Genomic DNA, 22460 nt, shown 5'->3' with positions numbered 1-22460 from the left:
TGTTCTATTCGAACATTTAAAAAATAATCGCATTGCCTTTTTTTGCTGTATTTGAAGTTTCTTTATCTGTGTATCGTTTGCTAATAGTAGAATTGTAGGACAGTAGATAAATGTGGTTCAATGGTCGATCTGTATACTAATATTTTATGAAGTTGGTTAATATATTTACATCTTCGGTACATGAAGCCTATTTTCTTTGCAATTTTAGCTTCTAAATTACTTATATGTTCACCAAGTTCAAGTTCATATCAATCAAGACTCCTAAATACTTCATTTTGTCGGCTCTTTTAATTTCACTGTTCCTTATTTTCAAGTTAAGATTGCTTGGATAATTAATAACAGTGGCACTTAGGTTTTTCGAAAATACCATAAATTTGGTTTTATCCACTTTTGCTTTCAATTTTCTTAGGCACAGCCATTTGTATAAGGTTTCCAAATCCTCTTGCATCTTTAACATAGCACAATCCGTATTCCTTTCACTGATGGTAGTCAATACATCATCCGCAAATAGACGAATTTTGCAATGTTTTAAGCATGATGTAATATCGTTAATGTATATTGTAAACAATATTGGTGGCAGTACTGAGCCTTGCGTAGGCCAATGTTTACATCAACAACCGATGATATTGAATTTCGAATTATCGTTCTTTGCTTCCTGTTGCTCAATTAACTTCGGAACCATTCCAATTCTTTTCCCCTAATAGCAGTTTTAAACATGACATCCAACAGAATATTTCTATCAATCGTTTCGAAAGCCAGTTTTAAGTCTATGAAGACCGATAACACAACTCTTTTGTCACCTGTATCCTCTTTCCATTCTGCAAATATCATATTCAGTGCTGTTTCACAAGAATGACTTTTCCTAAACCCAGATTGCTCAGGTATAATTATACCGTGTTTTTCTAAGTATTCTACTAGTTGATATTTAACCACTGTTTCCATTATTTTTTCATCTGCAGGTAATGTATTGATTGGACGTAGCTCCTCCGGCTTCACTGTATTTTTAACTTTTTCCACAGGTACTATTGTAGATATTTTCCAGAAATTAGGAACAATGCTGTTGTTTAATGAATCGTTTATGAAATCTTTGTAGAAGTGAAGAGAAATATTTATTTAGCAAAGGATATTCAAGTGGCTAAATAAAATAGATAAAGCGAAAAAATTAACTTATATCATGGCATCTTTAAATACACCTTCCGACACAAGCTTTTTCCCGCCATATTTGTTTTTAAATTTCTTAGTGATATTTATTATATCATCTAATACTATGTGTGTGAATTCAAAGGCTTCAATTTGGTTATTTACACTTATTTCGGCAGCATAAGGAATTATTTCAGTCCTTTCATTAATTTCGACTATGCTCTTAACAAAAAAATTGTTCAGGGCATTGGCTATATCACATTCCTTCTCAATGCATTCATCATTAATTACTATTTTGGTTATGTGTTTTTTGGTATCAGATATCTCTGCGAGATCTTTCAAACACCTCCACATCCGTTTCATGTCTCCATGATTATCGAGCACCCTATCTTCCATATATTTCTTCTTTTATACTTGATAGTTTTTTTGTATGTTCTTTTAGCTGTATTATAATCATCCCAGCATCCTGTGTTTTTAGCAACATTATAAAAGTCGAGTTTTATTTTGTGCAATATTCTCAGCTCGCGGTCATACCACTTATTTCTTAGCTGTATTTTTATTATCTTCTCGTACGTCAATACTTGCATGGCTTCAGCTAGGATATCGTTCAGTTTTATAACTCTATTTTCTACTCCAGTATTATACAAAGAGCTTAAATCGTTTGCTCGCAGTAGATTTATCAGATTTTCCGCACTATAGAACTTCCAGCTAGTTACGGTGTCGAATTTCCTCATTTTGACAAATTTTGTCGTTGGTTTCTTGAAATGTATTGTGTCGTTATCACTAAACAGTAAATCAATTTTTGTAGCTGAGTACTCTGTTATTCTCGTACTGAAGGTGATCCTCTGCAACATAGCCATTTGTGCAAATAAACTTGTTAGCTGATTTGAGTATGTTGACGATACATTCATATTTAAGTTGAAATCCCCCATCGTTATATTATTTTCTGATTCCTTTACATATTCAGTGATGATGTCATTGAGATATAAAATAAAGTCGGCATCACTGCTGCTTGGTGAGTGATAGAGTACACCTATTTGCCATTTTAATGCATATTTCTTGATTTTTATGATAACACACCACACATTCATATTGATGGATTTATTGCACACAATGCTAAATTGTACTGATTTGTGGACATATATTAGAACACCACCAGTATGCCTACTATGGGAGTCACACCGGATGAGACTATGGCTCGGAATATTTAGTTCAGAATCCATAATTAAGTCTGATATACATGTTTCCGCACACAGCACAATTCTTGGTTTCTTTATTTCAACAAGATGTTCTAATTCTAGTTTGTTTGCTGTAATACTATTAATATTAATATATATACATTCCAAGTTGTTTACTTTGTTATCGAAATTTGTGTTAGTTTTTGAATTAGTGTTTACAATTGCCTTCGTTGGTTGCTAGTATCCTATCTTCCTCTTCTTCGCCGTTAGCTTGTGTTGATAAACAGGACACATTTTATCCAGAGAATCATGATTTTCATCTAGTCCCAAATTTAATTCTTTATTTGCTCTGATACAATTAATGCATTTGTTTATTGCTTCTTTATTGCACAAAGCATATCTGTGTTCTCCCAAACATTTTGTGCATACTTCTCTTTCTTTGCACTCGCTTGCTTTATGATTAAAGCCTTTGCATTTGAAGCAACACAGAACTTGCACTGCATCATAGACTTTACAACGTTCCCATCCTACATTGAGCCTTTCTCCAGCTATTACAGTCGCAAATCATCAGCCTCCACTTCCATTACTGCGTTATAGTAAGTTTTATCTTTTTTCTTCTTTTCAAATTGCTTCACGATTTTAAAATTTGCTACGGCAAGAAAATTATTTTGTTGTTTGAGTCTCTGCGTAAGCTCTTCATCATCATATTTGAAGTTTATGGCAGTCACCATAATTGTCGGCTTCAATTTTGTAGGTATTTTCACCTCATAATTATTTCCGATATTGTTTTCGATAGGATTTTTTATTTTCTCCCTTTCTTGAATATTTGCACTCTCAACAATTACAATTCCGCTTTGTCTTGCTACTATATTTGTAATTTGTAGCTCCTTAGGGTTTACTTTCGAATTTAGGTCACTTTTAGTTATTTTAACATCTTGCTTAGTATTTGGCTTAACTTTTAAAGGGACTTCTTTTCGAATTTCTGGCAACGCTTCTTTTCTTGGATTCCAACCTTTTATTGCTGCTGCATATGATTGCTTCGCTTCAACATTGACGTTTTTCTTTAGTTCTGTACACATTTTTTTTATTCTCCTTACTAATTGCTTCTCACCCCTTTTATGAATTTTCATAAGCGTATCGGAAAAAATCAGCTTTCATATTGCAATTTCCACACGCCCGATAGATGTACTATTGTGAATGACAGCAGAGTTTTGTTTACAAATTTTTGTGAATCTATACGAAACAGATAGCAAAACAAAACGTGAATACTAACAATTAAATTGTTTTGTACGTAAAAGTGGCAAAAGTTTTTAAAACCTGTAATAATAAAATGTTTTCTGCAACCTCTGTTGCCTTTTTATAAACTCAAATTAACAAATTGACGACACTTGCATAGAGGTCATAGAAAGAAGAAAATTGAGAGATGCTTCCATTCTTCTTGAAATGAACTCTACACTGTAAGTACCTGACATACTAAAAGTAAAAAAAATAGTTGAATAAAGGAAATAGATTTCAAAGTATGTCTTAACAGAAGTAGAAGGCAATTTGCGCGGCCGTAAAAATAGGTCATCCATCCCAAATATTTTGAAGGTTTGTGCCACTTTAAGGTTTCTTGCCCAGGGTGTTGCAACAGAGTGTTGAGGCTTTAGTTGGATTCTTTTGGATTTTGTAATAATTTTATATTTACTTTTTTTAAATAGCTCCCAACGTATCGTGCAAAAATTTATCAACGATACCCTACAAGAAACGCTGATAGTTTTACTAATACACTCACACTTGTAATTGACAATGCTGATCCTGCGATGACGTAAACATTGATACTTAAATTTATGTATGTTCCTTTGATCGCTCACGCATGTCCGCATGTTCCCAACAACAGCCTATAATCATGAAAAAGGACTCAAACTGGGAAAGCTTCGGACACCTGGTACAGAACAAAAGAACATACAGCAGATACCATTATGCATGTGAGACAGATACATAATTCTCAACGGAATTTTATGTATGCGAGAACAGTTTATCCGATTTAATCATGTTGTCACTACTGACTGTCATATGACAATCAAATGATTATCACGGTTGTTTTGTTATTTTTTAAATTCCGCCATTTTCAACCGACGAAAACCATATAAAAAATAAGTTTAAAAAATGAAAAAGAGAGCATTTCAAAGCTCCATGCTAAAAGAAAAAAAATCGAAAATAATATTAGAAAATACCAAAAGCTGTCGGAATGTATGGGGCTCACTCAAAAAATTGATACGCGAAAAATAATAGTGGTTAGTGGTGATTCATTTTTAAATGAGTTTCCGCTTGAGGAAAGCGCTATTCTCTTGTTTTGTTATTTTCTGATTTTAAATTGAACGATCTGAAGTCGAATTCTTATAAAACTATTTATTTTAAACAAATAAGAAACGCGTATGCCTTTATCACGTACAAAATTAAAAACGTAATGAAATAAAGTAAATAAAAAGCAAAAAGCATTGTTTCATTTTTGGCGGAATATAAAAATTGTCATTTATGATAGTATAACAGTCAAACCTGATATCTACAGTAAACTATCATTTATGGCACTTTTTGATAGTTAGAGTGTCAGCACTGATCGAGGAAAAGAATGAGAGTGAGCAGTACGGCTATATACTTAATCAGTAGGCGATGCTGGTGTATAAGAAGGAGACAAAAACTCACACGTACACAGTTGTTTACATCACATTTGCGCAAGTCCCCTTAAGTTTGTGATAGAAAGTTTGTATGAGGCGCTGATCGTTAGGTTCACATTGCTGACAATCAGATGATAGTCATATGATAGTATTCTTGTAGGGTAGCTAGCGTAGGAAATTGAACAGCTGGTGCGGTAGTTAGCGCATGGCAATACCACGATAAACGATAAACGCTAGCGATCGGATCTCACACGCTACAATTTTATTTCATAATACGGTACAACAGATTGCAAGCGTTTATCGTGTATCGTATGAGTTCATAATAGGGGTCTCTATCATTTTTTTATTGTCATCTCTACTGTTTTTCAATTCATCGCATACCTGATCGCTGCTGCACTTGAAGCCTTCTGCTATGTCGCGTATTTTGTTTACTTCCTGTACTCTTTATTCACACGACTCCTGAGCTTTCTGCATAGCCTGAATTCTTTCACTGAATGCATATTCCACAGCTTTCAGCACTTGTTTTATTTCGCGCTCATGTTTTTAAGCGCGTTATCAAACTCACTTCTATATTCAGCTGTTGACCATTTTGTTTTACCACCAATTGCATGTCTTTTAGGATGTCATACACATTCTGCACGTATTGCAAACAGTCGGTGCACATAAACCTCAGCATCTCACATTCTTCAAGCTTATTAACGCTGTATTGATCCAGACCAGAACATTTTGTTGTTAAATGGTAGTATTTACCACTGGTAGTATTTACCACTACTATATAGTTTGGCAGCTTAATTCGTTATGTTGCGAATAGAGTGGAAGGCACTCGAATGGAGTGGAATGAAGAACAGTAGGAAGACCAGAGTTGCATTGGATCAACCATTGCATCAATATTAAAGATAAATTTAGAAAAAATAATTAAATACTTGAGTATAAACAAACATTTTCTTTCAATTACTGCAATTAAGGTGTCCTAGATGCTATATATTCCAAAATTATAACATTTTATGTCTGTTTAAAAATTTAACTTCAATTTCCCTAAGATTTCCGTAATATGGCCATTAGTGATGTTTGTGTGTGTGTGCAAATTTTGAGCGATTAGCTGTTAGTTGCGCTACTTGGTAAAGCTGGAGTCATTGGTGCCGTATGTCGTATCGCTGTATCCGTATCCCTAACGTAATCAGCTGTTTATCGTTACGACGGTAAACCAAAACCCAATTGGTTGGCTACGATACGGTTACGACCTTAGCGGCACCAATAATCGATTGCATTGATCCTCATAAGGTTGGTCGAATCAGCTGTTAAAAGGTTACCGATACGGTTACCGAAAAAGCACCAATGTCTCCAGCTTAAAGTTTACAATGATTTTACTTTATATCCATTGTAAACTTTACCAAGTAGCGCAACTAACAGCTGATCGCTCAAAATTTTCACACACACACAAACGTCACTAATGGCCATATTACGGAAATCTTAGGGAAATTGAAGTTAAATTTTTAAACAGACATAAAATGTTATAATTTTAGAATGTATAGCATCTAAGACACCATAATTGCAGTAATTGAAAGGAAATGTTTGCTTATACTCAAGTATTTAATTATTTTTTCGAAATTTATCTTTAATATTGATGCAATGATTGATCCAATGCAACTCTGGTCTTCCTACTGTTCTTCATTCCACTCCATTCGAGTGCCTTCCTCGAATTAAGCTGCCAAACTATATAGTAAACAATGTTTATATCGAATATGGACGAGTCAAATGGGTTAATTTATGGCTTGGAGCTTCAGGTACGAATTAAGAAAACGCAAAGCCTTTAGAATACACTTTTCTGATTTATTTGCAAGGCTCGTGCTTTGACACCGCAATATGGAGAAGGAAATGAGGTGCGATTTTTTATAGCTACCAATTCACTGAAACCTACGAACCAGGTTCACTTATTGGAGTTCAATGAAGAAAAGGCCAATGTACAATCAAAAGTAAGTCCACATTTTTGCATATGTACTTGTAAAAGCTCACGTTTTAGTAACACATATTTTGCATCCTCAGATATTCGAGCATTCCCTTGGAGAAGTATGGAAGCTAAATAGTAGTCCTCATGACGAAAATCTGCTCGCTTCCTGTTACAATACGCTTAAAGGCGCCCAGGTGCAAACGCATGCTGCATTGCTACAATTGCCTACGAATTTAGATGAAAAAAATTTAAAAATGGAATTTCTACCTTGGCATCGGATAGAAATTTTAGATACGGAGGTAGGACAAAAGCCTAAGCCTGGCTACGTATATGCAGTGCACATCGCCATACTTACACGGTTTTCAAAAAAATTTCTAATATTTTCAGAAATATGGTGATAAAGTGAAAACTCTAGAATTTCACCCAAGCCAAAAAAATACTTTGGCATGTGTTGTTGATGGAAAAGTTGTTATATTTGATCGCGCTGAATCACAGACACGGGTTATAGCGGAAGCTGCTGGGCCAAATGCACAAAAAAATACACCCCCTTTTACGACTGGCAAGTGGTCACATCATCATCAGGGACATCAATTTATAACTTTGCATGACTGTAGCATACGTTCGTTTGATATACGTGACACACAACATTGTGCATGGTCGATTGAGGATACACACACCCAACTTGTACGGGATTTGGATTGTAATCCAAACAAACAATGTCATATTGTGACCGGCGGCGATGATGGCTCAGTAAAGGTATGGGACTGCCGTATGCCAAAGGAAGCTGTCTTTTCACGGAATGATCATGCGCATTGGGTTTGGTGTGTACGTTTTAATACGTTTCATGATCAATTGATATTATCAAGCTCTAGCGATTGTAAAGTTGTATTAACATGTGCGGGATCTGTGAGTTCTGAAGCCACGAATGATGCAATGCCTGAAGAGCGGCGACGTGTTCTCTCTGATGGATTGCTTCAAACATTTGATCAGCATGAAGATTCTGTATATTGTGTCGAATGGAGTAATGTAGATCCGTGGATATTTGCTTCTCTTAGTTATGATGGGCGAGTTTTGATCTCAAAAGTTCCCAAGCAATACAAATATCAAATAATCTTATAAGTCAAATATGCGGCCGCCGTGGTGTGGTGGTAGCGTACTCCACTCACTACACCGAGTGTCTTGGGTTCAACTTGCGGGTAAAGTAACATCAAAAATTTAGAAGAAAAAAATTCCAATCGGTCAGTGCAAGTTAATCTGCCTTGCACATGCCGTTCGGAGTGGGCGTAAAATATGTGGGTCTCGTCCCACCAATTTGTAGGGAGAATTAATAGCAAATTGGAAGAGAAGCTCGGCCTATATCTCCTTGAAGGTAAATCGCGCCAAGTATTTTTTTTAATGAGATTTAGTGTCAATAAATATTACATAATCTAAATATATATAGTTTATCCAGTATCTTCCGATGTACAATCTGAAGAATCATTAGGATTTGTTGTTTCTATTGAACACACACGTTTAATTAATTCATTTTCAATGGGTTTACCATTATCAATTGTTTCCTCCATTTGTACGTATTCAACTGTTGTGGTTTTCTTTAATGTATCTGTATTCTTTTTACCAACTGCATCGTTAGTATTTAATCCAGTACTTTGCATTGAAGATGTTTTGTTATTCGCTACTTCCGTCTCGTCTTCAGCCTCTTCAGCTAAACTACTGCGTTGAGGCTGCGCTTCCGCGTAAGCTGAAGGATATTGTTGACTAAGTTTTTGTTTGATGGAACGCACTTTGCGAAAAATATAATCCAGATCCTTCTTCATTTCGGTCAGTAGTTTTACATGTTTTTTAAAATCATCATTTGCAGTTTTTAAACGGCTTTGGGATAATTGATTACAATTTAGCATCATTTCATTTGTTTTTTCAAACCGCTGTAGCCTAATATGGATATAAAATAGGTTGCATATGAAAGTGAATATCAACAAGATGTATCTACTAAAGAAAACGCTTACATTTGTTTTTGTGCGCGTATCATAGTTTCCACATCCCCCTGATTAACTAATCCAGCTAGACCTTGTATGAATACCTCGGCAGCAGTGTAGTTATGGAATCCATCAAATTCACTTTCAGGAGTAACGTCCTCAGTGGCAATTCCATTTCCCCTTGTAGTGGGAGATTGTGTTGTATGTATGGAGTGTGCCATTTAGAAATACAATAAAATTTTAAGTTTATTTAAAATATGATGCTCTGTTAGGTTCCCTGGTAATTAATTGTGCGCTGGCGCTGGCATCTGTTTTGGTTGTTGATTTTTGCTTAGATTGGCTGTTTTATACCATTGTGAGTCTTACCAAGTAGCGCAACTAACAGCTGATCGCCGAAAAGTCACACATTCACACGCACAGTGCTCGACTCAGTTTCAAAAAAAAAAAAATTTAAGATTATTTAGCTTAAATTTTAAAATGAGATAATCCTTACCAATTGATGTATATATATAATATATAAGGCGTGTTTGTTGTTATTAAACGGAGTTTTTTATTATATTAAAGTCATGATGTAATTACAAGGTGACTGACGTTGGCAGCTTCTCTTTCTAATCCGCCGTCTTGAAATCCCACTCTGAAATTCAGTTTGCCTCTTTGCGAAACTACTTTTTCATTCAGAGGAAATATTGTAGAAAAACCATACAAATAAAATTTCCTGGAAAAGTATGCAAAGACATCATTTTTTTCTCCAATTCTATTTTCATTTGACTTTTCTATAACTCAAATGCGTAAAATTTTTTATATAAAACATTTTACATTAAACGAAATTGTTTGAATTTTAATATTTCCGTCGAAAATAATAGCAAGATGTTTTTTAATAATTATTCTAATACATGTTTGAACTATTTTATTTGTCTGCTTAACTGCTGTTTTGCAGCTCAATAGCAACGGTGACTTTGGCTGTGACGAGATAGTGACCCGTTTTGATATTGATTCTCGAATCCTGCGCATATCAAAAATAATGAAAGCATGTGCCTTCCACGTGTCGCGAAATGGTCGATCTGGCTACCTTGCTTTATATGTCTGATGTTTGGGGGCGCAGATGAACACAACATTGAAGAACAATGTACACATTTCACCTCATTATTACGAAGCATTCGAATAGAGCCATGAATCACACTATCTGTACCAGAACAATTTTTTTCATGCACACTGCAATAAACATCGCATGATGCTGCTTCCATCGCATCTTATAAAAATTCTTTAATTCAGTACAAATATGTACGATTTGCTGTGACCACATGGGACCTTCTAGGCCATTCCGCCCTCTCACCCCCTACATCCATGATGAGTTCGGGGTCGCCAGAGCCTTGGCTGTTAATGAAACAGGATTCGCCACGGATAGATGAGGTTGACAATTGGGTTTGGAGAAGCTATATATTGCGCTGGCAACCCCTTGAAAGGGTTGCGTTACACAACCCCTTGAATCTATTTGGTATTTTAGTCGCCTCATACGGCAGGCATACCTACCGCGGGTATATTCTAACACCCTAACCCGGTGGATTATCCTCCGATAATCGCCGTCGGCATCACGTGCCCGACCATAAATCTTCCGGAAAACTCTCAACACTCCAAGAGTCATCTTCTCTCGACACCGTCAATGATTTCCGAGCCATAGAGCACGACAGGCATGATGAGGGATTCAAGGGGTTGTGTAGCGCAATATATAGCTTCTCCAACCCAATTGTCAACCTCACCTTCGAGCGGCGAATCCCGTTTCACTAACAGACGAGGCTCTGGCGACCCCAAGCTCCTCATGGAACTTGGGGGTGGGGAGGGAGGGATGGCCTGAAGGTTCAATGTGGCCATATAAATCGTTCCCGAGATGGTCGGGCCAGCACCTTAATGGTGCTGTGTTACCGGAGCGTATCGGATCTGTATCCGACAAAGGACCATCACATCGATAACACTCCCCAAAGCCTTCGGGGAGTAACCTAATCGCTACAACAACAACAACAGGCATGATGAGTGACTTGTACAGAGTGATTTTTGTTCGTCGGGATGGGACTTTACTTTTCAATTGCCTACTCAGTTCAAAGTAGCACTTGTTTGCCCAATATGTTTTCCGTTTGATTTCTAATCTGACATTGTTTTTTCTGTTAATGCTGTTTCAAAATAGATGAAATCCTTCAAAGTCTCGAATTTATACCCGTCAACAGTGACGTGGCTGTCAAGGTGCAAATGAGCCGATTCCTTCTTGGGTGACAGCAAGTACTTCGCATTGTCTTCATTTACCGCGAGAACCAATCCGTTAAGTAAAAAAAAAGAAAAAAAAATTGTTTCTAAAGTACTTTGAGCTGGCTTCCACAATTTCGTTATGGTAAACAAGCCTATAAATGGCGGCAGTCGCAGTGACCTATATTAACTTTTTATTTTTATAAACAAAGGACATGACATTAGTTTCGCTACTATTTTGGATTAATTGTTTTGCTATAACAAAGTACTCGATTTATACTGTTTCACAAAGCGGCCTCTTCTGTGCTTCCCCTTTCTCTCATCATTCGTATTAATTGGGAGCTTTCAAAATGAGCTGTCACTACATGGAACACCTGGCTTTATTACATCATGGTGCTAGTTATTTCTGTGTAGTGCGAATGAAATGACTCCTTCAAAGTTGAACACAGTCTTAATTTTAAAATTTAAAATTGTCGTGCAGTTACTTATGTCGATTTTGAAAGTAACTGTAGTCTATTAGGGAAAACCGATCTAACATATTTTATTTATTTATTTTATTTATTTATTTATTATTACGGTCTTTAAGACCTAGTTTAGGTTAAAATAAGAGATAAAACATAAATACTCATGTCACATTTAGTGACGTACAATATAAAAACAATTTTTCTTTGAACTTACTAATATTTTCACAGTCTTTCAAATCAGAAGGTAACTCATTATACATTTTATACCCTAAATATTCAAGAGACCTTTTGGCGAACTCAGTTCTTATTCTAGGCAGTCTTATATTATTGCAATTTCTTGTTCCATAATTGTGGATTTCATGATTATAATGTATTTTACTACTCAGGTAATTCGGTAACATTCCTAACCTAAGTTGGTGTATAAATTTCAACGTGAAATAACTAACTGACTGTTTAATACTAAGCCAGTTTAATCTATTGAGCATTACAATTTTTGGCGTTCTTGGAGGACATTTTAAAATAAATCGCATTGCCTTGTTTTGCTGTATTTGAAGTTTCTTAATATATATATCATTACTTAATAGCAGAATAGTAGGACAATAAATAAAGTGTGGTTCAATAATTGAACGATATACCAATATTTTATGACTTTGACTGATATGTTTACATGTTCTATACATGAAGCCTATTTTCTGTGCAATTTTCCTTTCCAGATAAGTTACATGCTCTCCAAAATTTAGATTATCATCAATCAAAACTCCTAAATACTTAATTTTTTCTACTCTTCGGATTTCCATGTTTTTTACCTTCAGCGTAATATTATTTAAACTATTGTTACTTATGATATTAGTGTTTTTACAAAATATCATGAACTTAGTTTTTTCGACATTTAATTTCAGTTTTCTAAGGCATAACCATTTGTATAGCGAGTCCAGGTCTTCTTGTACTTTCAGCATGGCACATTCTGCATATTTTTCACTTATGATAAGCAATGCATCATCCGCAAATAGACGTATTTTACAATATTTTAAGCATCTTTTGATATCATTGATATACAATGTAAACAATATTGGCGCCAAGACCGAGCCTTGTGGTAAACCAATGTTAACATCCACCACTGATGAAACCTCCTTTCCAATTATCGTTCTCTGTTTTCTGTCACCCAAATAACTCCGGAACCATTCCAAAGCCTTTCCTCTTATACCAATTTTAAACATAACGTCCAATAGCTCAGATCTATCGACAGTTTCAAAAGCCCGTTTTAAATCCAAGAAGACAGACACCGTAAATTTTTTGTCCGCCATGTCTTCTTTCCAATCTGCAATTACCATATTCAACGCTGTTTCACAAGAATGGCTCTTCCTGAATCCCGATTGCTCTGGGATAATCACATTGTGCTTCTCTAAGTATGCCACAAGTTGATCCTTCACCACTGTCTCCATAATTTTTTCATCTGTAGGTAACGTGTTAATTGGACGTAGTTCCTCGGGTTTCATTGTATTTATTACTTTTTCAACAGGTATTATTGTTGAAATTTTCCAGTAACTAGGTACAATACCGCTGTTTAAGGATTCGTTAATTATGTCTTTGTAGAAATTAGCAGTATATGTCATGGCATCTTTAACGACACCCTCCGATAAAAGCTTGTCGCCGCCATATTTGTTTTTAAGTGATTTTGTGATAATAATAATATCGTCCACTACAATGTCAGTAAATTTAAATGTTTCAAATGGATTACTATGATTTGCGCTTATTTCATCCCCATTTACAATTTCTTCGATGCTATCATTAATTTCAACAATACTTTGTATAAAAAAGTTATTTAGGGCATTAGCTATATCATATTCATTTTCCAGGCATTCACCGTTAATTACAATTTTAGTGATATGTTTTTTAACATCATTAAGCTCGACGAGGTCTTTTAGACACTTCCACATACGTTTCATATCGCCATTGTAATGATTTACTCTATCTTCCATGTATTTCTTTTTTTTATAAATTATGGTTCTTTTATATATTTTCTTAATGACGTTATATTCGTCCCAAAATCCAGTATTTCGAGCGGTTTTATAAGATTCTATTTTTCTTTTATGCAGGTTTGTTAATTCTCGGTCGTACCACTTATTTCTTATCTGTATTTGGGTCCTCTTTATATAAGTCAGTGCTTGCATAGCCACAGTTAAAACTTCGTTTAGGGCTTTAGTTTTAGTTTCTACTCCGGAAATTGACATAAAGCTGAAATCGCATGTTCGTAGCAAAGTTAAAAGATTTTCAGCACTATAGTTCTCCCAACATGTAACAGTAGCATACCTTCTCATTTTACAAAGCTTTGTTGTTGGCACTTCGAAGTGGATTGTCTCATGGTCAGAAATGCGATGTTCACCTATATTTACTGCTTTAACTTTATCATTGTTACTGAATAGCAAATCAATTCTTGTAGACGAGTACTCTGTTATCCTTGTGTCGAAGTTTATCCTTTGTATCATTGCCATTTGTGCAAATAAACTTGTTAGCTGGTTTGAGTATGTTCACGATACATTTACATTGATATTAAAATCACCAATTATTAAATTATTATCCGCCTCCTTGAGATGTTCAGTGATGTTTTCATTTAGATAAGTAATAAAGGTGGAGTCACTGCTACTTGGTGAGTGATATAGTACACCGATTTTCCATTTTAACGCGCATTTGTTTATTTTTACAATAATGCACCACACATTCATGTTGATAGCTTTATTACAAACTATGCTAAATTGTATATTTTCATTCACATACATATTCAATTTTATATTTCAAATCTTGTTAGGGCTATGAAGTATTTAACTATCAGCCTCCTTCAAACTGATCGTAGCATATTTTACTAGAAATATAAGAGTATTACATATATAAGTACAACTCTCTCCATAAACCGAATTGTATCCAAATCGGTTGTAGCGATTAGTGAGTAGTAGTGAATATACAAATATTTAGAGATATAAATAAAGAAAAGAAGCAATATTAAGTTTTAAGATTAATATAAGTTATATTTTAATGTAAAAATTAAAAAATAAAATACAGTTTCGTTACCATCAAGGATTTAGTGATTTTCTTCAAAAAAGTATCAAATATAATACTATTTCAGGAAACGGCCTCTTTTTTCTTCCCCTTTCTCTAATCATTCGTATTATATGGGACTTTTCAGAATTAGCTGTCATTACATAGAACACCTGGCTTTATTACATCAATCGTTGAATCGTATAAATTTTTGCTCTATATTATAGTGAAGTGTTTAAAATAATTTAAGAAGTATTTTTCCTTAAAACTTAGGAACAATTGGCATTTCTCTGGGTAAAACATAGCGGACTAGACTTCAAATTATTTCCAAGGACGGAGTAGGTCTACTACGATCCTCGCATAGTTCTAACACTGTTGTCAAGAACGAAGTTTGTTGATATATCTATCAAAATGGTTGCTAGGTAAAAAATATAAAATAAAAACAATTTTTGCAATATTTATTTTGAATTTTTGTTAAATAAAAAGCCAAAAACTAGTTATCCAAATACAAAAATGAGTAAAGGGAGTCCATCATTTGAGGATGCAAGGCGGAATACGGATCTGGGTGATACAAATGATTTATTTCCATATGAGGAAATAGAAGACTCAGGGTCTGCAAACCTACCGCCGACCTCATATCGAATGAAACCCGAAATAAGAGAACTTTTTCCAGCATCTCAAATTAAGAATATCATTCAAGTTACAATCCAGGACAAATTACAAGGTAACAGCAGCTTCAATTGCCTACTCCGGTACATACATACTAACACTTGCTAACTGCATATTTTTTAGGGAAGGTGTATAGCCCAGATGAAGCCCGTAAATGGACTAGAGAAATATCCGATGAAGTAAGTTTGGCTGTAAAAGAAAGAATACAAATGCCTCGTTTTAAGCATGTTGTACAAGTCACACTAGGCCAACAATTGGGTGCTGGATGTCGTTATATAGCGAAATGCTGCTGGGATGCTGAAGCTGATTCTCATACCTCTGATGTATTTACCAATGCTAGCATGTTTTGTGTTTGCACAGTATTCGGAGTGTATTTATACTAGCTAATGTGTGCATCAAATAAAATATGAGTTTATAAAAAAGTCCGCTCGATGATTTATAAATTGTCCGAAAATACAGTTAGCCTTGATTCATACACAGAGTTTCGGTGAAATCCCGAACTCGATTGCTGGGAAAAAGAAAGGCTATGGATGGCATATGTACCTGTGTTCATAAGCAATAAAGTCCCATGCAGAAGGATAGGACATAGCCGATTATTGCATATGAAAGGATAGGGCTTGAGCGATTATTGTTGGGACAACAGATATAAAGAAGTTATAACGGCCTTGTGCTACGCGTTGGCAATATGGGATTAAAGCTTACAAAACACCCACTGAAAAATTTTTTAGGCCTGCCTAACCTGAAAGTTCCGGCGACGCAGAAACACGCAATGGTAATGAACTGAAGCTTAACAGGCAGTTCTTTTACAAACCAGGACAACTTTGCAAACAACTGCTTTGATCTAGCCCTGCCTCCATAAGCACTATGATCCGGCAACTGCCAACAAATGATTGATACAGAGAATTGAGATGCTAACCAAACAGTTCCTGTCGAATACCCAGAAACCTGGGCATCACAACAGAGCCAAAACCGCCCAGGATACGGTACCTGAGACTCAGCCGTATGAAGCCAAAAAACACAAGCAGGTCCTCAGCGAACTCCACAAACTGACGTACCTTTATGCCGAGAATTGCCCGGTGAAACCAGTACTCTTTAGAACAGCTTCTTAATAATAAATTCAACTGCCATACAGACAGATGATGTTCGGAGTCGACATGTATGCCCGTATAATTTGTTGGAGAAGTTAAAGAGTAGCACAACCCAAATTGAAAGAGAACCTCGGCCTAAATCTCCTCGGAGATACATCGCGCGGGAAAATTTTAGGGTAATAGTCTAGTTGAGGGGTCGGCTGCTAATACGCTACCAAAAATATCGAGAGAGGTGTCAAACGACGCGTCTTGACATCAGTATTAATAATCCGAAGGCGGAAAATAAAAACTTTAACGCGTTCAAAATATATTAACGAAAAACCGAAAAAAGACCCGCGGGTACCTCCAAAACCGGGGGTCGGATCCATAGTATTTTTGCGCAGAACACCTTTCTGCGTTGGCGGCCTTAGGCCGCGATTATAAAAAATAACCCCATAAAGCCATGCCAAGTCCGGGTGTGTGGTATAACCGTGGCTACCGCCACGGTGATGCACAATTTTTTTGGGGGGTACAAACACAACAACAAACACATGGAAATCGCCAACTTCAAATGCAAATATCTCCGGACAGAGATAAAATGTTTTTGGTAATAGTCTAGTTGAGGGGTCGACTGCTAATACGCTACCAAAAATATCGAGAGAGGTGTCAAAAGACGCGTATTAATCTCGAGAACAATAATCCGATGGCGGAAAAGAATAATTTTTTCTATATCCGGAGATATTTGCAGTTGAAGTTGGCGATTTCCATGTGGTTGTTGTTGTGTTTGTACCCACCAAAAAAATTGTGCATCACCGTGGCGGTAGCCACGGTTAAACCACACACCCGGACGTGGCATGGCGTAGCCCAGGGTTATTTTTTATAAGCGCGGCCGAAGGCCGCCAACGCCGAAAGGTGTTCTGCGCAAAAATACTATGGATCCGACCCCCGGTTTCTGAGGTACCCGCGGGTCTTTTTTCGGTTTTTCGTTAATATCTTTTGAACGCGTTAATATTTTTATTTTCCGCCTTCGGATTATTAATACTGATGTCAAGACGCGTCGTTTGACACCTCTCTCGATATTTTTTGTTGCGTATTAGCAGTCGACCCCTCAACTAGACTATTACCATGTTTTTTTTTCCGCCTCTCTCGATATTTTTGGTAGCGTATTAGCAGTCGACCCCTCAACTAGACTATTACCAATTTTAGAATAGCACCCCCCGAGTTCGGGGTAAAACTTGGTATCAAATGAAAGAGGGAGTTGGCCCGATCACAAATATATATATTTTAAAGTGCGCAAACTTATAATTTATAAGTTATTTGTTAAAATTTGCAAATTTAGCAAATTTCTATAGCACTTTAAATTACAATTTACACATCTTTCAAAACCTTAGTCCACATTCATATCTATATAAATTGGCAACGATAAACTTAAATTCCATTTTTGTATATTTCATATTTCATTTTTGCATTGTTTTTACTTATTATAAACGTTTTTATTAAATCAATTGCGCTTTTGTAGCAACATGCACATTTATATATATATATATATATTATTGATGACATTACAAAGCTGTGCTGCCACATAAACAACAACTTACCACCTTTTAGTTAATAAAGAAAATATATATTTTTACTACTCATTTTGAAAACTTGAAATACCTTTCCGCGTAGGCGGCCTTCGGCCGCGCTTATAACAAATAACCTGGGCTACGCCATGCCAAGTCCGGGTGTGTGGTATAACGTGGTGATGCCCTTCTACGCAGAAGGGTGTACCTCGCAGAAGGACAGGCGGTAGCGCCACGGTTATACCACACACCCGGACTTGGCATGGCTGCCGAATGCCGCCTATGCAGAAAGGTGTTCTACGCAGAATTATTGTGCATGGCGCAGCCGGTGTTGGATCGAATAACATAAGAATTATAAGGTAATATCAGCTCGTTCACGAATGCAAAAAAGAGCTTTTTCAAATTTTTGGCATATAAAGGCTAGAAAAGTTAAAGATATATATCAGATGAAAGGTATTTTTATAAGTTATTTTTCGATTCTGCACTTGTTCCGTTTTTTAGATGTGGCAGCACAGATTTGTAATGTCATAAAATATATATACGTATACACATATAAAAGTTGTATAGAAATTTGCAAGCTTTAACAACAAATAACTTTTAAATTATAAGTTTGCGCACTTTAAAATATATATATTTGTGATCGGGAGAACTCCCTCTTTCATTTGATACCAAGTTAAACCCCGAACTCGGGGGTGCTAAACTAAATCGCTGCCGCGGAAGGTTTCATGACCTAGGCGAACTTATCATTCAGGAATTTCAATGACGATCTAGTAACCATTGTAAATTTTACCAAGTAGCGCAACTAACAGCTGATCGGTGAAAATTCGCACATTCACACGCACAGTTCTCGACTCAGTTTCAAACAAAAATTTTAGATTATTTAAATCAAATTGTAAAGTGAGATAATCTTTACGAATTTATGTCTATAGAAAATATAAGGCGTTTTTGTTGTTATTAAAACAATAGTTTTATTTATATTAAAGCTTTATCATTTTTTTTTTTAACTTTGAAAAAACTCCGAACACCATTCCTTCATTATATGACATTCGACTGCCTAGTCCACTGCCTTCCACTCTATTCGCAACATAACATCGAATTAAGCTGCCAAACTATATAGTAAACAATGCTAGTAACCGAGGCATAAAGATGTATGTAAGCCAATCAGCTCTACGCATATATACAAATGAACTCCATTACAGGCTAACCTAATATAAACGCACGCAAGTCACTTTCTGTCAAAAATGTCTCATGCACATACAACTTGTATGAGAGCAACCCAAATTGAATTTTCTGCGTGAAAACCTAACTCGATTTCCAATTTTTGTTTTGCGTGACATTTAGATTTGACGTTTACTGCCAGCTGACGTTTAGTTTTTATTTACAAATTGTAATTTTGTTTCGTGCTAAAATGGAGGTAATAATTCATTTTCGTAAAAAATTATATACATATTTTTATTAAATTATAACCTTTTTGGATTTATTTCAGATTTGTAATGAGCAGCTTATTACTGCCGTGCAAGCGCACGTTTGTTTGTACAACAAATCCTCGGCGCTTTATAAAAATAAAGCTGCAAAGGATGCAGCATGGGAAGCAGTTGCAGAAGCAATCAACAGCAATGGTAAGTAAATGCTGGCGGTGGTTTATTTTTGTATTTTAATAATTATTTTATTGTTTTTCAGCCTATAACTGCAAAACACGCTGGCGTTCTTTGTGCGATCCATATAGGAAGGAGAAATCCGAGGATGCAGGGCGGTCGGGTGCTGGCACCAGCTTTAGAAAGCAGTGGAAGCTGTTCAGCACGATGCAGTTTATTGAAGAATCTGCAGAGGAGGGAAGGTAAGGAAATTTTGGTAATTCTTTACGACAGCATGACACTGTTAATACGCGTCCAAAAATATCAAAGGATGTGTCAAAAGGCGCGTATTGACCTCGACAACAATAATCCGAATGCGGAAAATAAAAATTGTATCTGTGTCCGGAGATATTTGCAGTTGAAGTTAGAGATTTTCATGTGATTGTTGTAATTTCGTACCCACAAAAAAAATTGTTTTGCGCGGTTATAGTTTTGGTATCCAAACCGTTGTTGGACCCATCCAGGGTAATTTTTTATAAGCGCGGCCGAAGTCCGCCAATGCAGAAAGGTGTTCTGCCCAAAAATACTATGGATGCCACCCCCGTTTTCGGAGGTACCCACAGGTATTTTTTCGGTTTTTCGTTAATATCTTTTGAACGAGTTAAAATTTTTATTTCCGCCTTCGGATTATTAATACTGATGTCAAGACGTGTCGTTTGACATCACTATTTTTGGACGCGTATTAGCAGTGTCATGATTTTGTAAGGAATTACCAAAATTTTTTATATTAAAGTAAATATTTGTGCCTGAGTGTCGCTAATGTTTCCACTAGTATATCGACTGCTAAAACACCTTCAAAAATGTCGGTAGCGTAAAATCAAAAGGAATAATTGTGCCTATGAAATGTTTATTACCGTTTTTGAATTGTTGATACCGAGATTTATGGATGTATTTTAGCTGTCTATCGCAGACGTAAAGTACTCTAGCATTTAAGTGAAAGTTTCGATGTCCAGACGTTTGTCTTTGTGATTCAATGAAATATTTCATAACGAAACCCAGGGCAGTTTTAAATATCATTGAGTTTTTTGTTTTGTCGCGGATCGATCCGCAATCCCTCCGCAAAGCATCCGTCGGATATCGTAACAATCACGAAAATCTTTCATTCAAAAAAAAATTTCCAATTTTGAGGCTTATTTGGGATCATTTACAAAAATTTAAATTGCTGTATACTTTGAACGCATATAATAATCTTTTATTAAATCTTTTTTTCTACTTCCAGTCCAGTTACCAATGTAGATTCTCCTAAGCCACCAGACAAACGCCCTTCACCTCGTGAGCCGCCGAAGAAGAAAAAGGTGGATGACCTTTTTGAAGACGTTTTGAGAAAGATGCGAGAAAGGTACTCTGCGGCTAATACGCAAGAAGACGAAATATTTTTCTCCTTGCTTATATCTAAACTTGCAAGGCTGTCTCAATCGCAAAAGGACGAGTTGCAAGCAGACATCTTAGCACTTGTTTCAAACAAATTGAAACATTATAATTTATAAATTAATATAAAAGTTATCATTCTCGACTGATTCATACACCTGAGAAAAGAAAAATAGCGGTGGCAATTTTTATCACTGAATTGATTTGAGTATGTGGTTTTGTAGCCCAATAAATTTTAGTACAACAAAGTACAAATTATAGATCTCTCATAATTCGCCTTGATTTTTGACAGTTTTTTTCGAGGGTATTTCAGATTTTCGCCCATAAAATGTGAACAATTTTTTGTTGGTTGCTTAAAATTTATTGGGCTACAAAATCACATACTCAAAACAATTCAGTGATAAAAATTTCGACTGATATTCTATTTTCTGTTCGCCGGTAAAATAATAGCAGTGGTACTTTTTATCATATTTCGTCAATTTATTTCTCTTTTTTATTTTTGATAATTTATGAAAAAACTTTTGTAAATTTTGTCGCAGAAACTATGCAAACCAATCTCAAAAACAGTTCCAAAAAAATTCTAAGGCTCGAAAAATTTCTACGAATATTTCGAAGTTTTCGATTTAGAGCTTTCAGATGTTTGTTGAGTATGCAGCTTTGTAGCCAATTCAATTTTACTTTAAAGAAGTGCAAGTTTCAAAACGATATTGGCCAACGTTTAGTTTTGAGAATTTTGTTGTCGATGGTGTTGCTCATTTTCTTCTATATCACATTCATTATATGAAAGAAAACGATCGTCTTAAAACCTAATTTTCATTAAAATAAAATTGAATTGGCTAAAGAGCTGCATACTCAACAAACATCTGAAAGCTCTAAATCGAAAACTTCGAAATATTCGTAGAATTTTCTCGAGCTTTAGAATTTTTTTGGAACTGTTTTTGAGATTGGTTTGCATAGTTTCTGCGACAAAATTTACAAAAGATTTTTCATAAATTATCAAAAATAAAAAAGAGAAATAAATTGACGAAATATGATAAAAAGTACCACTGCTATTATTTTACCGGGTCTGTATATCCGTAAAGTACAAAATACATAACAAAGATGTGCCATTTGTTTGTAAAACCTTAAAAAATATAAACATAGATACAATAAGTACAAATTTTGAATTTTAGTAAATAAAAATATTATTTATTTATTCTCAAATTTTTATTTCATTAGTATTTAAAATAACGGTTGTTAGTTACTAAAGGTGGTATCAAAAGACACATCTCGATCTCCGTTTTAAGAATCCGAAAACGGAAATCTTTCTGTCGAAAGTTATTCACAAAAAACCATAAAATTACTCAGAGCGGGTCCGAAATATGGGACCTGATCCATAGTTTTTTTTTTGCATAGAACACCTTTCTGCGTTGGCGGCCTTCGGCCACGCTTATAAAAATTACCCTGGGTGGGTCCGACACCCTTTTGGGGATCAAAACTAAATGCACGCAGAACACCTTTCTGCATTAGTGTGTAAGTGTGTACAACAA

At 35.5% G+C, this 22460-nt stretch overlaps 3 protein-coding genes across 3 annotated transcripts; 2 read left to right on the top strand and 1 right to left on the bottom strand.

Annotated features, from left to right (window-relative positions):
• Positions 1–6642: 6642 nt before the first annotated feature.
• On the top strand, positions 6643–8406 carry LOC137233634 (EARP-interacting protein homolog). Its single transcript, XM_067756826.1, has 4 exons — positions 6643–6759; positions 6817–6948; positions 7019–7222; positions 7311–8406. Exons 1-4 carry the CDS (start codon positions 6703–6705, stop codon positions 8040–8042), a joined length of 1125 nt encoding a protein of 374 aa, XP_067612927.1. The 5' UTR covers positions 6643–6702; the 3' UTR covers positions 8043–8406.
• LOC137233635 (kxDL motif-containing protein CG10681) lies at positions 8308–9511 on the bottom strand. The gene is made up of 3 exons (XM_067756827.1): positions 9390–9511; positions 8927–9323; positions 8308–8852 (listed from the first exon to the last, which is right to left on the bottom strand). The coding sequence occupies exons 2-3, from the start codon at positions 9115–9117 to the stop codon at positions 8366–8368; spliced, it is 678 nt and encodes a 225-aa protein (XP_067612928.1). The 5' UTR covers positions 9118–9323; positions 9390–9511; the 3' UTR covers positions 8308–8365.
• Positions 9512–19200: 9689 nt separating this feature from the next.
• LOC137233633 (transcription factor Adf-1-like) lies at positions 19201–21245 on the top strand. The gene is made up of 4 exons (XM_067756825.1): positions 19201–19343; positions 19416–19548; positions 19610–19766; positions 20783–21245. The coding sequence occupies exons 1-4, from the start codon at positions 19338–19340 to the stop codon at positions 21048–21050; spliced, it is 564 nt and encodes a 187-aa protein (XP_067612926.1). The 5' UTR covers positions 19201–19337; the 3' UTR covers positions 21051–21245.
• The last annotated feature ends 1215 nt before the right edge of the window (positions 21246–22460 follow it).

The sequence above is a fragment of the Eurosta solidaginis genome, chromosome 5 (assembly GCF_040869045.1).
Source record: "Eurosta solidaginis isolate ZX-2024a chromosome 5, ASM4086904v1, whole genome shotgun sequence".
In the NCBI taxonomy this organism is placed as follows: Eukaryota; Metazoa; Arthropoda; class Insecta; order Diptera; family Tephritidae; genus Eurosta; species Eurosta solidaginis.
This window is presented reverse-complemented; position numbering and strand designations above follow the sequence as displayed.

Bases quoted from the DNA above. Each gene is read 5' to 3' on its own strand.
- LOC137233634 (XM_067756826.1), top strand. From the start codon at position 6,703: ATGTTTATATCGAATATGGACGAGTCAAATGGGTTAATTTATGGCTTG. The intron at 6,949-7,018 runs GTAAGTCCACAT...TTGCATCCTCAG, and splicing joins AGGCCAATGTACAATCAAAA to ATATTCGAGCATTCCCTTGG. The intron at 7,223-7,310 runs GTAGGACAAAAG...TAATATTTTCAG, and splicing joins TAGAAATTTTAGATACGGAG to AAATATGGTGATAAAGTGAA.
- LOC137233635 (XM_067756827.1), bottom strand. From the start codon at position 9,117: ATGGCACACTCCATACATACAACACAATCTCCCACTACAAGGGGAAAT. The intron at 8,853-8,926 runs GTAAGCGTTTTC...TATCCATATTAG, and splicing joins ATACGCGCACAAAAACAAAT to GCTACAGCGGTTTGAAAAAA.
- LOC137233633 (XM_067756825.1), top strand. The intron at 19,549-19,609 runs GTAAGTAAATGC...ATTGTTTTTCAG, and splicing joins AGAAGCAATCAACAGCAATG to CCTATAACTGCAAAACACGC. The intron at 19,767-20,782 runs GTAAGGAAATTT...TTCTACTTCCAG, and splicing joins GAATCTGCAGAGGAGGGAAG to TCCAGTTACCAATGTAGATT.